Source organism: Thermobia domestica, chromosome 5, assembly GCF_964235325.1.
Source record: "Thermobia domestica chromosome 5, izTheDome1.hap1.1, whole genome shotgun sequence".
Lineage (NCBI taxonomy): Eukaryota > Metazoa > Arthropoda > Insecta > Zygentoma > Lepismatidae > Thermobia > Thermobia domestica.
The window spans coordinates 198682863-198707763 of record NC_137458.1 but is presented as its reverse complement, the minus strand read 5'-3'; the positions used below and the strand labels follow the sequence as shown (position 1 = coordinate 198707763).

At 37.4% G+C, this 24901-nt stretch overlaps 1 protein-coding gene across 2 annotated transcripts in view; it reads left to right on the top strand.

The window, feature by feature from the left end:
* LOC145686337 (thioredoxin-2-like) overlaps positions 1-24901 on the top strand; it is a 188315-nt gene that overhangs the window by 66478 nt on the left and 96936 nt on the right. For both annotated transcript variants that reach the window (XM_081759563.1, XM_081759562.1), the window contains exon 2: positions 9079-9183. In XM_081759563.1, the coding sequence (XP_081615689.1) occupies positions 9079-9183 (105 nt within the window). The remainder of the gene's footprint in view (positions 1-9078; positions 9184-24901) is intronic.

Below are 24901 nucleotides of genomic sequence, written 5' to 3'. Positions count from 1 at the left end.
CCGGAGAGGTTTTTCATGCTATTCGACCATATGACAACCATGCAATCGTAGTCACCAGCTAAGAAGGAGGAAATTTTACCGATACATCTACAAGACACAGCACTGGATCTCGTGTTGCAGCTTAAAATCCAAAATCAATTTGGTACGATGTCCTATGCCAATTTAAAATCTAAATTGGTAGCATTAAGTAGGCCAAAGGTCCCATCTTATAAAGCAAAACAGGAACTATTCGAAGTTCAACAGGGAATGGATAAGTCTATAGACATACTTTTTACGTAAACTCCGAGCAATCAGGCAATTACTACCGGAAGCAACAGAAGAGCAAAAAATCCATCATTTATCCTTGGGATTACAAGAGGGATTTTCTTAATAAAATACCATTGGTAACGTTTGCAACAGTAGACGCCCTACAGACTAAATTAAACATTTTGGAAGCCGCCAATGACCTTTTAAGGAAAAGAGAGCACGCAGAGCTATCATAAAAACTGCACATGCTATACGGTCAGAATCATAGGCCTAACCCACAGAATTCATCCTATGGCTTACCAACCGAACCAAAGACAATGTATCCTGTACAACAGTTACATCACCATACCTATCCTGTACAAACGCAACCTGTTACATAACCGATGAATAGCTATGTACCAACATATCAACAGCAAATTAATCCTTCCATAGCGATTTCTCAACCTAACCCTCAAGAATTTCAAATCTCAAGTCAAGAACATAAGACCGTTCCCCACAAAAAGTAAATCCTCCACAAAAGGACATCTGTACTTTGGCCAATAAAATGGCAGAATTGTAGCTGGAGATGGCACAGACGAGCTATAGGAAACAACCGAAGAATAGAAACCAGGGAAACAGAAAGAGAAATAACAATAATAACGGGAAGAAAAAGCGGGAACAACCAGCAGGCTACACCCACGGAAGATAAAATTTTGGTTTGCGCGATATGCCAAAAGCAGGGGCATGGTGCATCTGTTTATTACAAGCGTCAAAAAACGTGTGAGGTAGCCCCTTGAAAAGGGGGCTGACAGTGTCACTCGGAACAGGGAGTCAATAATAAAGGAACAATCAGCCAATTATCAGAAAAACGGGAAAACAGTGCATTAGAGGACTAAATAACAGGTCCCATTTAAAAATTAAAACTAAAGCAGGCCCTCAGAATGGGATAATTGACACAGGAAGTACGGTATCCCTCTGGCCAGCCGACGCCGTACCCCTTGGGACAAGTGTAATTCCATTCCAGACAATAGTGAAAGGAATTTCAGGAAATATTTGTTTGAAGCAAATAGCATTGATAAAATTTAAAATAGGTCAAACAACATTTACTCATTACCTTAGAGTAATTGATAGGACAATGCCAATAATTATAGGAATTGACTTTTTCCACGTTCGCATTCCACCATCGATTTAACCCTTAAGGGATTCGGGGTTTTGGGGGCATTTTTTAGACTTTCAGTCAAGCAGCTACTGCATCGTCACTATTTATCCTAGGATCATGGTTCATACCTCATTCTCTTCAGAATGGAGCTGGCTTTCAAATGGTACCACTTGCATGCTCATACCATATACCAGGAGAGGAAAAAATGTCAAAGGGAAAGTTTCGGGAATTTTTTTTTCACACTTTGGGCCCCTCTGGGGCAGCCCTGTGTGAACGTAGAGATCTCAAAAAAATCTGATAAATAGTACTTGGTATACTGAATGTGTGTGCCAAATTTCAAGTTTCTATCTTGAATACTAAGGGCGAGAGAAATTTTGTCAAGAATTCCCACAATGCCCCAAATTACCGCAAAACACCATGATCTCAGTTAAAAAAGTTTCCTGAGACATCTCTATTTATCCTAGGACTATAATCCGTCAATCATTCTCTTCAGAATAGAACTGCCTTTCAGACGGTATGACTCACGTGTCTCCAACATGTATCTAAGGCGGGAAAATCCTGAAAAAGGGATTTTTTGGTCTAAATATCCCTTTTTTCAACTTTTAGCCCCTCTGGACCCCCCTGTTTTAACGCAGAGATTGAAAAAATCTGATAATGGACTGAATGTTTATGCATAATTTCAATCTTCTAGGTGCAAAAGTAAGTCCGCCAAAAAATATATATACCGACAATGTACCATATTCTCGTATACAGAAGGATAGTTTGTAAAAATTCCCTGAGACATCCCTAATTACCCTAGGATCATGGTTTGCACATCATTTTCTTCAGAATAGAACTGCCTTTCTGTTTTAACGCAGAAATCTGAAAAAAATCTGGTAAATACTACTCTGTGGACTGAGTGTTTGTTCAAAATTTCAATCTTCTACGTGCAAAAATAAGCCCACCAAAAAAGAATGAACATAGGCTTAATAAAAGAAAATATATTTTAGAATTATGACGTCATCACCTCCTATGTCTCGACGCAGGAAGGTGTGAAACCATACGTAAGGTCTTCTACAATGCCTCTGAACTTGAAAAAAAAATCGGACGAAAAAGCTCAAATAGGAGAGTTATAACGCAATGTACCATGAAACACCCCTATGGTACAAATTGTACCATCGGATCCCCAAAGGGTCAAACAAGAATACGATCTCCTTTAAACGTCCAAGGAAGCCACAGCTACCACTTGAGAGCAAAGAAAATACGCTGTCAGCTTTACGACTCAGATAATATCGCAGACAGACCAGTACTGTTTATACGTGACTAAGCAAGTAACATTACCTCCTCGTTCTCATACATTCATACAAGTGGCAGGAAAGAAAAAAATGGCTGACAAGGAATTCTTGTATATAACATTGCTTCCTGGAATACGCGAGAAACATAGGTTAAATGCTCTCGACCAGAAGATAGAAGTAAACAAAATGACAATTTGAATTTCAAATCCTAATGGCAATAGCGTCACTTTAAAAAGGAATAGACCAGTGGCGGTTCTTGAGGAAGGGCACGAGATTTCTTTTAACGCCTTAGAAGAACCATTTTTTTTTTTTTAGAAAAAGCGTATCAGTTTAAGACAAAGGAAACGGAAGAGCGCTTAAAATACAAGGGAAACTTTTCAATAAAGAGCTCTTTGACGTTAACCCCGACCTGGACGAAAAGCAAAAACCAGCAGTTTGACTTATTGTTTAGATATAGAGACGTTTTTACGTATGCTCCTGACGACATCGGACATTTTAGGGGATATGTTCATAAAAATAAGGATTTCTAAGTCTGCTGTATTTCACGACCGTTTTCCACCTATTCCATTACACATCAGGGCCGCGGTGGCTCAGTGGTAGGGCGTTCACCTTTGGTGCTTGGGGTCCCGGGTTCGATCCCAGCCCCCGCCAAGTGACCTTTGTGGTGGACAAACACCGTGTGCGTGGGTTTCTCAGGGATCTCCCGTTTCCTCCCACTTTCTTCATTCCACCATTTCATTCATTACTCATCATCACCGTCTCCTTTAGGCTAACCGGCATAACCGTGGGACGTAAAACTCAAAGATTTCATTTTTTCCATTACACATCAGAAATCAGGTAGATAAACATTCAAGACTTTATCAAAGCAAAAATAAGGCCTACAGATAATAATGAAATTTGTTCTCCACTTCTAGTGCTCAGAAGCCTAATACGCAAGAATTCCGGATAGTTCTCAACCTACAGAAGTGTAACAATTACACCAAGTATTTATCAGTGCCATTTCAATTAACAGAATGTTCTAAACTCTATAAAGGGAAAACTATTCATAACTATTGATCTCTCCAATTCGTACTTCCAAATTTTGTTCCATCCTAAGAGCCGATAATATGTGACTTTCGAGTTCAATCATAAAAGAAAATCATACGAATTTTTGAGATGTACGATGAGCCATCGGACCTCCAGCCAGAACTTGGCTATTGCGACGAGGAAGATTTTGGAAGGACTATCAGACAGGATTACAAGTTTTGCAGACGACCTTGTCGCCAGTGCGTATAATTTTCCACAGCACCTACAGGATTAGAATCACTATTTCAAAAGCTTAGGAGACACGATTTTCGGGCATCATCAAAGAAGTCACATCGACTATCATGAGCTTAACGTATTAGGATATCTCGTTAGTGGGGAATGCATTAAAATATGTCTCAAGATAGCCAAGAAAATACGAAATTTTAAAGAGACCGACTACAAAGCGGATTCTCAAAAGCTTTATCGGCCTATGTTCATACCTTAGAGCGCACATAAAAGACTTTCCAATAAAAATCGAGCCTTTCCAGCAATTAGTAACATCTAAATCTAAATTTAAATGGACGATGTTCTCTTTGAACAATTGAAAGAAGACATACTAAACGCCCCATCACTCTTCTCATTTTGACGACTCGTTAGAAACTGCGTCATAGCGATAGTAGGCAAATGCAGATAGGATTACTCGCTTGCTATGACCCAAAAACTGACTTGAGAAGGTCGTTGCTTACTGTTCTCGAAGACTGACAAAAACCGAGAAAAGAGTTGCACACTCATATATACATTGCGCAAATTTCGCTGCTGTCTACTAAATAGAAAATTTTATCTGTACGTAGACGCAAAGTGTATAGCGACGATGAACACGCAACCTGACAAAGTCGGGAAATACTCAAGATATAAGCTATTTTAGCTGATTGTGATTTTAATATACAGTATCTACCTGGATCCAGACATCCAGCAGATATAATCAGTAACAAGGAAGAGAAAGAAAAGGGTGAAGACTGCCATGCTTTTAAATCAAATAGTCTTCAAGTTAATATTATAGAAACAGAAGATAACATTTTACCAAACATCGCAAGGGAGCAGCGTAAGGACGACAATTACAAAGTCATCATTTCCATTTTAGAAGGAAAGGAACCGGACAAGATCTCCACGGTTAGATCAGCAAGATTTTTGTCTCAAAAACGGCATCTCATATAGGAAACAAAACCATCCTGACTGTGGCTTACTATATCTCTTATGTATACCGAAGTCGCTAGCCAATTTGTGGTTCACAACCTTCCTCCGCCAGGCGACCAACCCGCATTTTGGGTTTTCAAAATAGTACAATACCGCCATAAAGAAATTTTATATCTATCTCGCTCACTAAATACGTATGTGCCAGGATTGCCAACGTTTAAAGAAACTACCGCAAAAGAAGCAGGCCGAACTACTACATCACCCAGTAGGAGAGATAGCAACAACATGGGTCTATGACGAACTCGGACCTTTTCGAAGTAAAGAAGGAACAAATGAATACATACTAGTAGCCACAGAATTAGCTACCCGACATGTAATTGCAAAAACAGGAGACGCCATAAACGCGGAAAATATAGACATTTTTGGAATATGATATCCTTAAATTCGGTGCATTTACAACGCTGTATTGGGATCAGCATCCAGTACATGGAGCAACTCGTTTACAAAATTTAGCGCAGAAGTACGATTTCACCTATAAGTACTCACACGTATATAATCATGCTTCCATAGGATTAGTAGAACAAACCAATAAAATTATACAGAATTGTCTCAAATTTTTCGTAAAAAACATTATACGGAATGAGAAAGATGGTTACCGCACGTTAATTTTGGTATTAATACTTACGTACAAGGAGGGACCAGTATTCGCAAGCTTATTATTTGATTACGAACCTAGGATCCCGACAGAGTGTACACTCGCATCAAGACAACATATACAAATTGACAGAGAGAACCTAGCGGCCATCAGGGAGTAAGTACGAAGTAATCTGGAACATGCATACAACAAACAAAAGCAGTTTTACGATAGACGCCAGAGACAGACAACTTATAATGCAGGGGACCTTGTTTTGGTATATTATCCCACAAGAAAAATTGGTTTACCTGAATACTTTACTATTCACTACGAAGGACCAGCACGGGAACCGGTCAAAACCCCCACACTCAAGAAATGTCAAACCGCCCGCACAAATGGACAAATCTCCCAAACACACGAACGGTCATAACCCCCACAGCCAAAACTCCCACACTCAAGAAATGTCAAAACGCCCACACGATCGGTCATAACCCCCACACAAATGAACAAATCTCCCAAATACACGAACGGTCATAACCCCCACACTGGTAATCGGTCATAACCTCCAACGGTCATAACTCCCACACAAATGGACAAAACAGCCACACATAGTAACGGTCACAATCCGCACATAAATGGACAAAACCCCCACACAAATGGACAAAACTCCCACATGCAGAAATTGTCACAACTGCCACACAAATGGACAAAACCCCCACACAATCGGTCAAATCTCCCACACTCTGAAATGATCCTGGTTGTATGTCTTGCCCTTGTACTTTTTAATAACATTTTTTATTCCACTTAAACTGATGTTGCAACTATTCTTCTTGCACTATTTAGTAATGACAGAAACACAAAGTGGGCGTCATAAAGAGCCGCAACAAAGACGTGCAATCACGATATTTTCAGAGTGTGGGGGATTTGTCCGATTGTGTGGGGGTTTTGTCCATTTCTGTGGCAGTTCTGACAATTTCTGCATGTGGGAGTTTTGTCCATTTGTGTGGGGGTTTTGTCCATTTATGTGGGGATTGTGACCGTTGCTATGTGTGGGAGTTTTGACCGATCGTGTGGGCGTTTTGACATTTCTTGAGTGTGGGGGTTTTGACCTAGACCCACCAGCACGAGTTATAGAGAAGCTTGATTCAAATTTATATCGGGTCGAATTACCATCTAAATTCAACACATCGCAGTGGACTGTTTGAAGCTATTCTACGCGGACCAAACTGAGAACACAAAATTAAGAAAAAAGAGGCACAAATATAAAAACAAGAATATAACAAAATTCCAAGTGCTTACCGGGAACAGAAGAAGGACCAACAAAAGAAGAAACGAGGTAAAAAAGATGCACTAAAATAACATCGCATTTTATTTCAATTATAAGCTCTATCTTATTCTGTTATTTAACTTCGCCCATTAATATTTCCGTTCTTCTCGAAAAATGCAAGATTAACATTTTCTCTTTTTTTTTTAAGTCTCAAAAGTCATTAATCCTTGCAAGGTCGAAATACAATGCTTTCTTTTTTCCAACATCGCTTCTTCAATACGAAGTACATGAATGCTTATTACGCCATTTTTTCTCCTTATACAGGATGTTCATAAATCAGGCTCTTGACAACATACAGTGACCAAAAATTTACATTCTCTATTTTTTTAAAAAAAAAAAAGAAGTTTCCAAATTCCAAAACCGATTATTCTCCTTTCATTAGTTTTCATAATAATTAATGTGTGCCTCATCTTAGTCCCGTCGTACAAACATAAGCATAACTAGACGTCCCGATATATCGTTACCATTAGAAGGACTAAATTCACCGGCGACTACTGTTAACTGCGAGATTCAACCGATATAGACTACTAATACCAGATGTGACGACAACCTACATACTGATAACAATAGCAGGCATCATCACACAATACCCACAATTAGTGAACTAGTATACATTTATTAATCACAGTGATAGCACTTCTGCCCACTTTGAGGAAAATGATAGACTGCTTTGATCCTGCTTAGCTGGGACGAAACTAGTGTTATTACCATTTCATATATATATCGCACCAAGTGTTCATAGTGCTTATAGTGTCTAAAAAGTGTCTCCAACTGTGTCAGTGTTGTGGCGCAGTTACCTGTCACTAATAACAATTGTGTATATTCGCCAAAACAATCTTCCACATTATTTTTTTCCAGTGTGGGGGTGTAAGGATCCCCACATCACAACAAAGGCACATGTCAACACAACACGTGCTATTGATTGTAAACATCAGAGCAGAAGAGAAGCCGACACGAAAAACACCGAAGATCGCCGAAAGAAGACGGACCTCACGGAAGGACACGAAGAGGACAGATAAAAGTCGGACCACCGAGGGACCCAACATCAGTCGACCAACTGATTGCTTAACCATTACCTTCCTACGTCGCTGTGGACTAGGAGCACCTCTTCCTTACCCTGTGTCGCACTGGACTAGGGATCCCATCTTAAGGGGGCAGACTACTAAATAATTTTGAAAAGCTAATAATTTTTCTTTTGTCCGTCTTTCGTAAGTGGAAAGAGGTAATAAAATGTAACTTACCACAATAATAGATAATGTTATTCTACACCCGAAAATACGAATCGGAAGAATTTTCAGTGTTGCCATCCATAGAAATTACAGTGTGGCCAGAATTTGAATTACTCAAAAATCTAGGTAAAGGCAGCGACTAGAAAAATGAATTCAACGGTAATTGATGACTTATCATGCTGTCTATGTTCCTTGTTTACTACTTTTTAAATAATGTTTCTATTTATTTTGTAATAACTTGATTATTTTGTAATAATTTATGTAAGTTCTATAAAATAAATAGAAATTATTGTGGTAAGTTACATTTTATTACCTCTTTCCACTTACGAAAAACGGGCAAAAGAAAAATTATTAGTTTTTGAAAAATATTTAGTAGTCTGCCGTCTTAAACTTATAATCCTAATCTAACGTACAACCTGCTAAGTGTTCTGGAAACTGCCATGAGTGGAACGGGCACCCGGCAAAACATTTAATATTCCTTCACTTGGTCATTGAAGAGGAGACATTGAATTAAAAACATTTGTATTATAATTATATTTTGTAATAAAATTTGGTGAAGGGAAAAGTCGCCCGGACCATCATGAGACTCTACCTATAAAATCAATGCGATATACACATCCGAATTGTAAAGTTATCCACGCCCTGGGCTAATTCTTCGTTTCACATTCCATTAAATTTGATTACTATGGGATTCATATTTTGCCCGAGTAACTGAGACAAATTGTTGCTACTGATGGAGATAATTCTAATTTTCCAGGTATGTATTTTATCGCCGTTCTGTTCATAGAGTAAAAACTGAGGTTGAGTACCTTAAGAAATTCACCGTTAGGGAAAGTAGCTGTGACTATTGTGTATTGGAGATGCTGCTGCTGGGATTATTTCTGCTGATGGGTGGTATGTCTGATTGTTCAGCACCTTTTTTAGTGTAGGGTGAAAATCAGATTTTGTAAATATCTAATATATCTATCAAAATCATTAGTGTAAAGTGAGCAGAGAAACTACTATAAATGTGTTTTTCTTTTTTTCTGTAGGGTGATTTTGATACAAAGTTAGCTGAAGCTGGCAGTAGCCTAGTGGTTATTGATTTTTATGCAACTTGGTGTGGACCGTGCAAAATGATCGCACCGAAAATAGAGGTAGGTTCCTTCGATTTCTAAGAAGATAATTGTTTTATTGACATATTATTAGCAAGCTATTTACATATTAAGAGCAAAAGCTCTTTTATAAATCTTTAAGGGTGTTCGAGATGTCTCTTGTAGATGCAATAGACTGTTCCTGTGATCTAGTTTCTTCTAAATATTTGTAATTCCCGGTGGACTACTGGCAAGTGACACACGCGCCTTTGGTACACGTAGTCCCAGTTCGATTCCACATGGGAGAGCATTGAAATTTAAACGCATTACAGCAGTTCAGATTTTACTTTAACCTGTAAGCCAATATCTCTTATAGCCTTGATGCTGAAAGGAACGCTAAATTTCCAAAAGGAAACAACAAACCTCTGTCAAATGTGTGGTCTGTCATGTCGCATGCATGATTTGTAAACGAGTCTAACTCTCAGATGCCACGTGGCAAACATGTCACAAACTCGGTCTTAAAAACTTCTGGTTATACAAGCAACTTGTCATAGACGCCAACGGGAACTGGAATCACATCTATAAGAGAAATTGGTCACAGAATTTACTTTCACGGTCGATCATAGCCGCAATGTCAAATCCTCAGCCAAATTATGCAGAAAGTTCAAGGTTGGTCAGACAATTCAGATGGTCACTAAGCCCACCAAACACTGAAGCTACATGTACAAAGTGCAGGTTTATTGTTCCTTTTTAGAAATTATCTCCGAATGCATTAACTAGATATTTTATTAGCTACTCTCTTCAGTTTTACTCCCACCATGTTGATACAATATAGAAAATGCGGATGTCGCCACAGAACTATTACTCACTGTTACACACATGGTTTTCTAATATCATAAAAGATATTAACATTGGTATCTGTACACATTAATGTTGCAAACAAATCTTTCTTTACGTTTTATCCACTTGCTAATGCCCCTGCTTCTAGGGACGCCTTAACCTCCATCTAGTTCATAGTTTTCCAGCTTCGCCCTGCTGTGTACCAGAGTAAATGCAAAGATAGCTAGTAATGGCCGCTGATCACATGTTGCTTAATTTTGCAGCGAAACGACACCAATTGATGCTCAGTAAACTTATCCATCCCTCCAACTTTTTATTAGTCTTATAATAAAACTTCATTCTAAAGACACTTCCCAATTAGGAAGATTGAAATACTGCTATATTTGGTGTGCATGAAAAACAAACTGACACTACCGCGCATATGTGGCTTCTGTCCCTGATGGGTCAGTAACCAATCGTTAGCTGAGGTGAATAGTGACTTCCTGACCAACTTTGACGTTTTCGAGTGATATAGCTGCTATGACCAGACGTCATGTGGCTTATATGACAAATTTCTCTTACAGGTATGGCTGCTGTGACTATTGGCGTCTATGACTAGTGGCATGTGTGTCCAGTGGTTGCTATGACCAATTTTGTGATGTAGTTAGTACCTGCTCACTTGTAAACAGATCTTTGATGTGTGCCAGGAGAGAAAATGGAAAGGGAGTAGATCAGATGATCTTGATTACTAGAGCAGAAGAGCATTTCACCTCTATATGCCGTAACTACCAAACTAATTCTGATGGCGGAATTTCGTTTGTGACAGATGGTGAAATGGTATTCAAATTACTCACAGATAATACCTTCAGGTAACAACTTCCAGAGTATGTGCAAGGTTTGAGTATAATTAGTTTACCAACCATAGACACAGTCGAATTAGTGATTATTTAGTGAAAATGTAATTTATACGTATAATAATTAGTTGTGCTTTAATATTAGTTTGGTAAAAAGTCCCATTCAGGCGTTTTACAATATTTCCACCACTTACTTAAGCTTGAAAATGCGTAAAGTTAAAAAGGTAACAATCGTGTTGCACAGTCTGTATTAATTTGAAGCAAGTTCTTCGATCCTACGCGATGTACCAGTTTGTTTTTTAGTAGGTGAACTGTACGACGGCTTGCACGTAATCTTGGTTGTTGAAGGATCGAGAATGCGAAAATTCAATCATGGATCAGAACAAGTAATAATCCTGAAGTGCAAGTTTCGGGATATATGTTGGATACAGCATAAATTCAATTGCATCGAGTTCTTAGATTTTATTCCAACTCATTCGAGAGGTATGAGTGTGTTTTCGCGAAAGAGCTTCGCTTGCAGAAGGGCTCGCAGTCTTGTTAATCAGTGCAAAATAGTTTTGGCAGCACAATAGTATGTATTCATTCCAACTGTTCGGACCACAAACTGGCACTAATGGTTCAAATGTCTGGAACGAACTTGAAGGCAATTATTTCTTTATAATTCCACCAGCTTCAGAGCTCCACGTTATGTTTCGAAACACTCATATTTTGCGGCTGATTATAGCATCAGGTTTTTTGTTTGACCGCTGCTTATGCAGATTAGGATTTCGGAAAAACTTCCGCTTTTCCTAATAAGCCATTATTCTTTTCATGTAGATTTAAAATAGATTATAAAAAACATGATCCTCTCGAACAATATATTATTTCAACATCGAAAGCTTTAATAAAGGCTGAAAATCAGCTTAAAGAAATCTGGGTCGTTAAAAGCTAACCTTTGGATAAGCTGTCAATGTAAGAAAGGAAAAGGAACATGGGCTTTTGTTTTAACACTAATAACAAAGAAGTTTACCAATCAACCAATTTAAAAGAATTCATAACTAATGCTGAAGAAATATTAGGAACTGTCTCGGGCTATAATTTCGTGACCATTCTATATACTCTTATATCCTTAGTTCAATTCTCCTTAACTTTATTGGAAACAAAATTTTATCATTACTTTCTTTGTTCTAAATATGCAATGCTTATAGGAACAACAATCTTAATGTTTGATTGTTATTTCCTTTAAATTGTCCAATTTACCTCAAGGAGTGAGTGATTCAAGAAGAGAGGAAATAGAGAAATAACGGTTGGATGACTAATACATTCTAGTTTCATCCAAACATGGAAATTATGTAAACACTTCGTTTTCTTCCTGACGCAAAGGCATCGGATGACTAGTCAAGAAAACGCAAATAATAATAATAATAATAATAATAATAATAATAATAATAATAATAATAATAATAAATAAAATAAAAAAAACAACTCAAGGTTGTTGCACGACCAGTGCATACATATCTAGTTCGCAACAAACACGATATTGGCTCGATATGAATCAAGTAATACCACAATTCAGGAAATGTCAGTATGATGAGTTTGAGTTAGGAGTGATGTGATGCTTCCGATCAAGTGAAATACCATCTCCCGAATATCCGACTTCTCCATCTCCTTCCTTAGACAATCACTTATTTTGATTTTTGAAGAAAACAGATTCCGGATAAGCAATTGCGTATAACTCTTATACTATCTTTCTTCCCTCCTCACACGGACACGTGAAGAAGACTCATCCTGCTTTGTGGAAAAATCCAGAATATCACACCACCACATGCGTCAACAATGACGGAGTCGGGCATAATAAAATGACCGCACCCGTGAAACATAGAGTTGAGTGCGATTGAAAGTATAGAGTCCATCAAGTTGTCAATATCTTGCACGACTTCTAACAGTTTTCAGGTAATTATGTTTGTTTTAAATTACTTTTTTTTCGTCAGGCAGCCTCGGAACAAATTCAATATGGCAAAGTTCTAGTAGAGAACTGTCAACTAAGTTCATTATCTTTCAAACGCTAGAATAACTTAACTCTTTAATTAATCGAAAATAATTCCAATTAATATCTGTCATTGTAATTTGTAATTTGGATTTTCAATTTATTATGTTATTACTTAAACTTGAAGACCGACAAGATGTCATAATTTGTCAAGGCCTTCAGAATATTGTCTCAGCAGTCCTCTGTTATATTTTGAGTTTTGCAAACTATGTTTTCTTGTTTCTCTTTTCTTGTTGAGAAATTGAAGTTCCATTCTGTTTCGGTCATGTCTTTCTTTATGCAGCGGTCTAAGGTCAAAAAGTCAAAAGCCTCCCATTCATCAAGTGTTTGGCCGAAATGTTCACAAGTGCACTGTTCACAATGTGGAGCTATTGCTAAGGATGATGAAGAACTGCAGAAAACGCCATGTCCAGGAAGGCCTATGGTTGGGTCATTCCTCCCTCAAACAATTCCTGAGGAACCCTTGGACACTACTGAATATAAGACGGTGTCGAAACCCGCACCGAAACCACGCACCGTATTCTCAGATTCATCTTCGGATTCCCCGGGGAACATGTCAAGTAGCTTTGAGTTTCATAACCCAATGGCTACTTCAACTCCTCAGGACCCTCTAAAGACACCGAAAGAGGAAGTTTCATCTCCTCTGCAGGTACAAGTACAACCAGGTGCCATCCCCAAACAGGATGAACATCCTAAAGGGGAAACCCCTGAGGCTTCACCTTTCATACCTCGTGTTGAGTTTGGTACCCAGGAATCTAACTTAGTGTGGGCTCCTACTTTAAATTTTCCGACCTTCCAGGGTGCCCAAGGTGAATCAGTTACTCGTTTTCTGGCAGACTATGAGCTGTTATCTCAAGCATACCAATAATCCGAAGAAAAGAAACTCGCCTGTTTCTCATTATGTCTTTGAGGAAGTGCTCAAGTATGGGAGTACGTACTACGACCACGCATAGCAGAAATGCAAACGTTTGCAGAGTTGAAAAAACTCTTTGATAACAGCATTTCCAGATGATCAGTATATATCCTATCTGCATCGGGATCTTCTGAAGCGAAAACTCAAACCCGATGATGCAGTGGATTCTTTTGTTTACACTTACAAACGAGATTGGTTGGTAGTAAGACCTGACATTACCGAACAATGGTTACTTTATTTGCTTCGAGCTCTCCCTCTCCCATATGCTGAGACTCTTATGTTATTTGAAGTGAGATCATTAGAGGGTGTTATTAGGAAATTACGTATTTTAAAAAGCGTTGACACCCTCGATAAGGGATGATATTCCTAACACGAAAACTAAATTATCTGCCGCCGTTGGTGTTGTCAAAGGTCCACAATCGGGTACATCACTCTCCACGGTTCGTCTTAAGTTAGGTGGGCGATTGGCAAACGCTCTTTTGGATACGGGAAGCGAAGTGTCCGTGTGTCACGAAAGTTTGATACTACCCAAGCTTTCTATAGCAAATCGTCTTAAATCCACAGTTCGAATCCAGACTATAGGTGGAAACCTGACCGAACTAATTCCAGTTGTTCGGTTATGTTTTTATTTCAAGGATCATGAAGGCTATACCAACCTTATGTGGTTAAATATGACTTTGATGAAAGGTCGACAAAACGAACATAATGTTATTCTAGGTAATGATTTTATCCAAAAGTATTCACTTGCCATCCACCCAAGCTATTTGCTGTTGAAAACCATTGCAGGTAAACTCAAGAGACGGGTTTATTTTTTATTTTTTGACAAACCGCAGATGTACCAAGTCTAGGTTCAGACCCAAGTTAATCTTATCACGTGTTTACTACTTCACACGTTCAGGGTTACCACGGGGACCTCCTGACATAAATGCACGCAATGATTCCAATATGATCACCAACCGTAGGAATCCAACCCAATACTCCGCTAGAAGAGGAAATAAATGGCAAAGACCACAGCGGAAACCAAATTCGAGGAGTAGTCAAAACTAGAGCAGTTCAAGGGATTACACGTCTACACAAGATCAGATTAAAGATCAACAATCACCAAGTCCAACAAACAACAATGTTGTAAAAGAGAATTTAGACGATGATGCTTGGTCAATCTTTAGAATTCAGGACATAGAATATAAGCCATCAGTGTTTGTTTATACTGCTAACGAAATAAAGATCCCCGCCAAGCAAATGGCGGTAGTAAGAACTGATTCCCATAATTTTACTAAGGTGTACATTGAACCTAGTGATGAATTACATTACCGGTTTCGATGTCTTGTAGCACGTACTTCGTATGACCCAAAATCGAAAGGTCAAGTGTTAGTACTTAACTGCAACCATGTGACCACCGTTATCCCTTCAGGTACCAAGATAGGTAAATTAGAAGAATATGACGAAATTATACATTCTGAATCTGTTGCTTCAGTAAATCAGTTGACTCGGAAAAGCGAAGATAAGCCCCAGGAGTCTTCTTCAGTTCAGTTGACGACTTCGGAACATCATGTAGCCACTGAAATAGATATCTCACCCGATCTCACGCCTGATCAACGGGCAGAGATTTGGATTTACTTCGCGAATACAAAGATATCTTAGCCTGGCGTGTTGAGGATATTACAGTAACTCCAGAATATGAACATTCAATCGAAATGCTTACAAATGTACCCATAAGTACCGCACCATATAGAGAAACGCCGTCACAGCGTAAGATAATACAACAAGAAATAACCAAACTTCTAGCTCATGATGTAATTCGGCCAGTGAAATCTGCCTATGCATCTCCAGTGTTAGTTGTAATGAAAAAAAGTGGTGAAAATAGGCTCGTTTGTGACTTCCGAAAAATCAACCAGTACATAGTTCGAGATCAATATAGGACCCCTCTGATAGATGATCTCTTATATTACATTGGCAACTCTCAATTTCTAAGCACTTTGGACCTCCGTAGCGGTTTTTATCAGGTCAAACTAAAGGAATCAGACCAGGAAAAGACATCAATCATATGTAGTGAAAGTTTGTTCTGTTTTAAGACAGTTCCTATGGGTCTATCCACAAGTCCAAGTTGTTTCCAGCGATGTATGGACAAAATATTTGCGTCTTTGAAATTCATATCATGGTCGTGTTTCTTGATGACCTCAGTGTATACGCTCCTGACTTTCCTGAAATGGTCAGAAGAATCAGATTAGTTCTTCAGAGATTAAAAGAAGCTAACCTGAAACTCCACCCAGGGAAATGCCATATAGCATATAACAATTTAGAAGTTTTAGGTTTCAAACTTGGGCGAGATGGGCTATCACCGGTTCCATAAAAAATCGAAGCAATCACTGAAATTCCCGAATCAAAAACTGTCAAAGATGTTCGTTCCTTTTTAGGTTGTGTAAACTTCCGGAGATTTATAAAAAAAATTGTTCTATCATAGCTAAGCCTCTCACCGGACTGACAAAACCTTCAGTTCCATTTCATTTTGGCGAAGAACAGAAATTAGCATTCGAAACCCTCAAACTGAAACTCACTGAAGCGCCACTTCTTCAGATGTTTAGCCCACAACTCCCAACAGAATTACATGTAGATGGAAGCCAGAAAGGCATTGGATCGGTTCTCATACAAGTTAAGGGTGGGAAAAGACATCTTATTGCGTACTATAGCAGAACCCTCACTAAACCCGAATCTAATTATTCAATACCGGAAATTGAAACTTCAGGATTAGTGCAAAGTATTCATTTCCATCATTACTTGTGTGAAATTGATTTCGTAGTGTATGTAGATGCATGTAATCTCTGCTACTTACGCAGTCTCACTTCTCTTCGTGAAAAATATTTAAGATGGACAGTAAGACTGCAACAATATTCTTTTAAAGTTGTTCATAAACCAGGAAAAACAAATTATGTCCCAGATTGTTTATCAAGGTACCCTGTTACTGAGTTGTCTCAAGAAGATCGCGATCTAAGAGAGGTAGGACCCATGGTGAATTATCTTCGGGTAAATACTGAAGAAAGCATGGCGGCTAAACAAGCAGAGGACTATTTTTTTTTCCAAAATCCTAAAGGAAGTCAAAGACAACCCGACTGGTGCTGTCGTACGCCCTTATGTCTTAAAGGAGGTTGTGTTATATAGAAAAATGGGCGATACCTCAAACTGTGCGTTCCGGAGTCAGAGATTCCGAAAACTCGTCTAGCTCATGACTCATTTCTCAGAAGCTCATGAAGTCAGACATTTCTCATCATCACCGTCTCCTTCGTTAGCCTAGCCGGCATAATTGTGGGATGTAAAACTCAAAAGATTTAAATTCTTCACATTGGAGACAGTTCCAATACAAGTTGAAGCGTATCATCAACTGAATATCAGCGAAAGCGTGAGTACATGTTTTGATCTTCAAAACGTATCGGAAGACGAGATCAAGAATTGCTTGATTAGCATATTATGGATGTTAAGCGAATCTACATTCGCAAGAGTTACGAGCTACACAACATTCGCAAGAGTTACGAGCTACACATTTCTAAATCATTAAGTTTAGCATCCTAGATTTACCTGTCAATCGTACTGTAGTATAACTTTATTATTCTTAGAAGCGAGATGATACATGGCTCTATTTTTGCGCTATTTGGACACTCACCTATGCCACCTGTAGCAGTTCTGACGCAATACATGGGCTAATATAATGCACGGCCCAGCCTAAATGTACACTTCTCCAAAGTATATTTGCGAGTGGGAATGGTTAACTTAGAATACTATGAAGAAAAGAAATGGGTCTTAACGATATTTCTTTAAAGTTAAATATTCTTTATTAGTGGCTTTGAAAACAGTATCAGACCCTGTGACTATCAGGGCCGGATCTACGAAATATTGCGCCCGGGGAAAAGAAGCTTTCTGGCGCCCCTTTCCTTCCAAGTCTAAATGACTTATGTTAGGAATTGAAACAAATCTTAGGTTAAAAAATATATTTTAAAAAAGTTCAAATCATTTGCCATCTTTTTCCCTTTTCTAGTTTCGACTGAAATTTGTGTCTACATATGAACTTGAAACCAATTACGAAACGTATCCAAAAGTTACACAGTGAGAAGTATTAAAAGTACACTGCAGAAGACATTTTCTAGTTTAATCGAAACACAACCGATACATTGTGCAATGTTTACGTTTTACTTATCTATTATATAAAAGAGAACGCACAAATCCTTTGTTAGCTCATCACGCTAATACGGCTGAACCAATTTCTTTCATTTTTGGGGGGTTATTAGGATTTGGACCCTAGATGGTTTTTATCATATCACTTTAATTTTTAATTACCAGTGTCTTGAGATAATTGACCATTCAAGTGTCCATAACGTACAAATCCTTTGTTAGTTCATCATAGGTATAAAAATAAACGTATTTATATGCAACCCGCATGACCGTGTCACTCGGCGGGTTAACATAAATGACAGGCGATATAATGTTAACATTTACTGCAATCTACTATGGTTTTTATCATATCACTTGAAAGCGAAAAAGTAAAAATTATCTAAGTAACAAAGTTTATTGCGTTCCGGGGTGACCGCAGCGAAGCGGGGCGGGTTAACATAAATGACAGGCGATATAATGTTAACATTTACTGCAATCTTCTATGGTTTTTATCATATCACTTGAAAGCGAAAAAGTAAAAATTTTCTAAGTAACAACGTTTATTGCGTTCCGGGGTGACCGCAGCGAAGCGGGGTGAACGCTGCTAGTATTAAATATTTATGATATTTATTAACATTTAGATCCTGAAACCGATTCTTTTGTTGAAGCTCATTTATTTAGAAAATAAAATACTGTTATACTGAAACAAAATTCTCAAGATTTTCCTCATAAGAAATCCACAAAAGATTTTGTTGTAGAAGATGAAACTTTGTTATATACATCTATTGGGACCTATTGTGAAATGTCCTACATATTTTAACGCAAAGTAATATTAGTGTTGTAAAAGAAAACAAATACACAACAAGCTATTTAGAAATATTTTTCTATCAATACGGAACCTTAACTTGACAACCTGTAGTTCCTTCTTCCTCTGTTGGCTCAGTAAATTCTTCTTCATTGATTTATTTTGTGATTTCTTCTGTGTGTGAATATTGACTTTTCAGTTGTATGTTTGGCTTCACTCTGTGTGCCGGCCTTCCGTCTGTATGTAGATAATTCTTCTAGTAACATGTGCAAAAGTTTAAGGTAGGTAGTTACACACGTTTCACATTCATTCATATGTACAATAACTATAGGCAACAAGTACTTTTGTTTATAAACCCTAGTACCTATTAATAACGATATTCTATATAGTTCTGTTCTCGTTTTGCAACGTCTAGTCCTTTCTTTTTTGCGAAGTCCTCAGTAATTTTTTCATAAGACATTGAGTGAGAGCGACCTTGTTCTCTATAGTTAATGTTGCCAATTCTAAGTGTCTTTCCTGTCCCATGCTGGAAAGTAAATATGTCTTAATGCGTTTTAGTTTGCTGAACTTCTTTCACAAGATGCCACACTGCACGGAAGGGTAAGAAAAATTCTAAGAGTCACTGAGACGTTTGGGTAGACACTTTGAAGGTCATTTTAGGTGATGTCGAGTATATCCCTCGGGATGAACTTCTTGAGGGATATACTCAAGGCAAGAATACAACCACCTGATCTTTAAGACTATTTCTACACATAATTCTATAGCATTCAAATTGTCTTGGTATTTCAAATTGAGATCCGCGCACGATTTTTCAAGTCCTTCGAAGACAATTCATACAGTGAACTTCCTCTGAGGAAGCTGAAGTTCTTACTTACTTCTTTGAGCCTGTCCTACTAAAGACTTCTTCCCGTAAGAGATCATGAATTCTAAAGAGAGATTCTCTAAGGCGATCTTCTTCAGTAAAACTTCTCGTTTCATCCTTTCTCTCTTCCCCTAACATTCTCTTCTTTTTCGAGATTAGCTTTTCACGGAACTGATCTTCCACATCTGTCTAATTAAGAATAACCTTGGCTTCCAACAGCCATCTGTCGAATCCTTGATTCCTGAACCTGGAGACTGCGTTCAAAAGAACTGATAACAAATCAAGAGACCTTTGCAAAGTCAAATCCTTATTCTGTATTTCTTTGTTCACTCGATTTATTTCATGCAAAACTGAATTCCAAAATACTAAATTAATTACAAATTTCCGCTCTTTGACTGATTACATTAAGTTTTTTTTGCAACTGATTTAACATCTAAGTTTAGAGGAAGTAGTTATAATTTCATCAAATGCTGCGAGAACATTTTCCAGTTCAGACTTAAGAGCTGTCACTGCTTCTGAGTTTGCACTTCCTCCATCTTGTGACCTAAGTACTTTTGAGAGTGATTTTCACATTTATTAAAAAGATCGTGCCTTATTTTCGACGAAGAAAAAAATGTGCCCTTTCTGAACGATGCTAAACAGGTTTTCAGCTTCTGGTTCTGATTCTGATGAATATACTCCTACAAGATTCAAGGAATGTGCTATACATGGCACAAACAGCGCAAGGTTGTTTAATGATTGGATCTTTGCCTGAACTCCACGATATTTTCCAGCCATATTTACACCGTTATCATAAGATTGTTCTCTACATTCTGCTAAATTGAGACCATTTTTCTGTCCTTTGTACAATATATTCCGCCAAATCTTCTCCATTTTTTCCATGCACTTCAGTGAAATCAATGACGTTTTCTTTTATTTCACACTTGCTTCTTCCATTTTCCTGAAATGAGACCTAGCGTAGAACCTGACCTATTTGCTCAGTGTAAGATATATCTGGAATACAGTCAAACATTACTGAGTAGTATTTAGTCTTCCTCACTTCACTAAGAATTTTTTGCCTTACTGTATTAGCTATTAAACCGACGAATTAATTTTGAGTGTCATGTGAAATGTACGAAACTTGGCCTTTTTTAAAACAATTTCACCTTTTCTCGTAAGATAGGATTATGCTTTGCGAGAAGAATGAGCTTAAGAAAGTTCCCATTCTGTAGGTCAAAACGGTCAGAGCAACGTAGTTCCTTCCTTTCTTACTATCATGGAAGGATAAGCAGCTTAATAATCAAAAAGCACTGCATCAATAATTATCAATAAAACTTCTTTCCACTAATTTTTTCTCTTCAAATGCATTCTTGAAATTCTTTGTCCATTCCTTTGTCTAAATTGAGGGAGTTCAGTGGGCACTTCCATTGCACAACAAACTTCTTATGGGAGAATGAATTTTCATGATTTGGCATTGTTTCAGATACTTTCATTAATTTTAATATGGCTCTAAAAGAGGAACATGTAATTTGTTTGGAATAAGAAAATAACTTACAGGGTAAACAAAGGAGAGCATTTTCATTTTTTACATACACGAGCCAGGACCCAGGACCGCTTGGTTTTCTTCCTGTTTGGAAGAACTTTGTACCACATGTGACGAGTTAACCATCTGTTGTACAAGAAAAGTCTGTGTTGTCTGGATTCAATGACGAAACCATGAAATTTTGTACAAAATAGCAGCTTTCTTTGATATTTCGCTTGGTCAAGTACTAGATCTTCAACGCACATATCAATTTTTTTTTCTCGCGTCTTGGATTTGTCGTAATTTGACTGATATTTCATTATGTGCAGCAACTGGGAAAACAGTGTGCTCGTCTCATTCAGAAGAGCGTTCACTATCATTGCTAGAAAGCAATTCAGGAAAACTCTTCGTTTTTTGCAATACTCTGTCATTTTCAGATTTTTCCATATTTTTGGAAGAGGAATCAGAGAAGCTGTGAGAACCACCCTCTTTGTCTAACCACTTCATTGCTATTTCATATACCTTATTTTCTTCCTCTTTTAGCTCCCTTTTGTTCTATTCTCGTTGCCAGAAAATTTTCTTTCCAGACACCAAACTCATTTCGTAAACGGTTCTCTACCCTATAACGTAAAAGTAGTATGGTCTTTAAATTGAAGAGATACCCTAGTTTTATAACAAACAGCTTTGGATAAGAAAAGTAACGGAAAGCCAAACAAAAGCGTGCGTATCAAATCTAGAAATTTTATGACTATGGGGTAATTTTGTTTCATATTTCTTTTCCATCTTTTACAACAATTATATATTGTCGGATTACTGGCAAATTATCGAGAATTATAAACTCTTTTACCCAAAGCAATTACAGTCGTACTTCAGCGGTCTCCAATCTTCAGAAAATACCTGGAGGTAAATGTTATGTTTCGACTGACTTTCTGTAATTTTCATATTCCTTTCTTAATTGTGAAATAGTATCGTAGCACATTCAGATACCTTTATTTTCTTCATTAAATAAAAATATAATCGATTTCATTTGACAAAATTTAATTATTACGCGTAAAAATGAAATACCAACAAGTTAAGGAAAGAAAAATCTCTTTTTGGCACTTTTCATAAGACTAATTGATTTATTTTCGGCCTGATAAGGTGTAAATTCATTGAACTAATTCCAGTGTACAAAGTTAATAAATGTTGGAAACGTGCCTATATTCCTCTTACTTGACTCGTGTCCGTGGGTTTTCTCGAAATTCTCCAGTTTCCTCCTACTTTCTTAATTCCATCAATAATACCATCATCGGCCATATGTCCTGCCAGCATTAATCTCGCATTCAAAATGGCGTCCCTACATACTCTCAACCAGCTGCGCCCCGGGGCAAATGCCCCGAATTGCCTCCCCGTAGATCCGGCCCTGCTGACTACTGAAGTTAATAAGGTCCTGGGAAATTACTTGTGATTAATGGAAGTGTTTATTCTGAAAAATTGAAAAGAAAAAAAGTTATAGTAACTCCGATAATAGTTTGAATGAATATGCAAGTAAGATTTCGTGTATTAGAATAACATGTTGAAACCTGCTTCCTTGAAAAAGGATATCTACTATTTTTCCATAATCAGGAGAGTTTTTATATATTTCATTCTGCCGTTGTACAGATTTTCAGGCAAGAGATGACTTTAAGTCAATGATAATTTCTTAGAACTTTCTGTTACAAGTCAGAAGGAAACGAAATAATTGTAGTTTGTTTCGTTAGCAGTTCATGCTACTAGACTCATGAATACTTAGTTCTTTTTCCTCCCACATTTTCATACTACGGAAAGTTGCTTAGCAGTAAGAATGAGTTTCATACAATTTAGAATTACTGTAAAAGCTTTTCTTTTTATATTGAATTATTATTATTGGAATAATTACTAAATTCAGATCTTCTATTCAATTGGAAAACACTTTTAAACGAACGAGTCATTTTGTTGAAGACTTTAAATTTTAAAGATTACTACTTTAAATTTTAAAGGTTACTACTTTCAGAGATTAGGTTTCTGTTCGGAGCGCCAAATTTTCTATAAAGGCTAAAAATAAGAGGACACTGCTCGCAGCACCAAATTTTTTGTAAAGGTTATGAATGAGTGGGGTGTTGGGTTCTTGTTCTGCCTGTCACAAGTATGTGCATCACCGTTGAAGTCACCGTTCCCGACACTAAGATAGTTTGACTCGATACGCCACTGTACTGGATCTGGGCATGACGTCACACATGTAAATTAAATGAAAGAACAGAAATGAGGATGTATTCCTCTATGCTAAGTAACGAAAGAGCGTGGGCACATGAGTCACAGGGCGTCTAAAAAAATTGTTTTTACACAGAAGAATGAGATCTCAAAAGGGAAAATGGGTTTCGAACCCACGACTCTGTTAATTAAATATTTAATTAAAGAATGGACTGATTTCACTGTCATGAAATCCTATCTTCCCGCGGTATTCCAAAGCTTTAGGAAAATAAGATTCCCCTAAACCGTGAGAGCAAGCGAAAATTTATTTATTTTACTCTCGTAGCGTATTTATATTACCACATGGTGCAATGCTGAAAAAGAATTTGGCTCTAACGTTTGATATATAGAGACGAATTAGATTTACTTTCACTTTCCATGAAAATTGGAATAAAAGAATTTTAAAATAAGTAGACAAATATCCTGGATTCAAATTTTGACTGAACGTCCCGAAAATCAGTTTAATTCTGTCCGTGATAGATTGCACTAGAAGTTTCCTGCATTTCCTAACATCTTGACCTATCAAACCCTTATAGGAACGTTATTATTATTATTATTATTATTATTATTATTATTATTATTATTATTATTATTATTATTAAGGTGAGGGATGCAATAAGTGGCCTGTAAAAGAGAAGTTTACAAATTTAGGTTAACAGTGAATAATGATTAAATGTTAAAAAAAATCAAGTATATACGAAAGAATAACAATGAATTTTGAAAGTATAATAACAAATAAAAAAAGAAAGAGGGTAAGGCATAAGGCCTTGGCACCAAAATGTGATCTAATCAAATGTATTGCAATTTTCCTCCTTCTTAACCTTTGACTTGAATCAATTTCTGAATGATTTGACATACTTAAACCAGGCAATGACGTCGTTCTTCGTAACAAGTCTTAACTGCATTAATTTTGATTCATTATTACACACTGAGTTTTTTAAATTAAAGATCCAAATATAATTAACATATTAACCTTACATTGACCAATATTGACATAATTATATGGATTAGCAGATAATTGCTGTTGATCAGTTGATATATCATCTCAAGATTTATGAAATTAAAACGAATCTGTATAGCTTCTCAGGAATCTGCCTTTGAATACCAAAATTTAGACTAAGTAAATCAAGTAAATTAGTGGAAAGAGTGACATAAGGAAATATAGAAGTAATGACTTTTAAAGAAAATTGATAAGAAATTTTGAAAGAAAGCTGGGACCGCGTAATAAGAATAATTGAGTGATAGCTGTTTTTATATTTGGTCTAGGAATTAATTCGTGCGGGTGGACAAGAGATGGCGCAACGAACGGAGCGTCCCACAGTTCCGTGTATCCACACATGTGTTGCAAATCCCTGTCATCGCGTATCGTTCGTAGTATAGGGCAGTGGATTAAAGCGTCAACAACACCAGTTTGTAGTTAAGTGAACATGGCGCAATTTGTGCCTGATAAAGTGTTTTTGCGGGGTGTCCTGCTGCGTTACTTTAACATGCAGAAAAGTGCGACTGAAAGTCATCGTATTTTGGTGGAAGTGTATGGTGACCATGCTCTAGCTGAGCGAACGTGTCAGAAGTGGTTTGCACGGTTTAGAAGTGGTGATTTCGGCTTGGCAGACC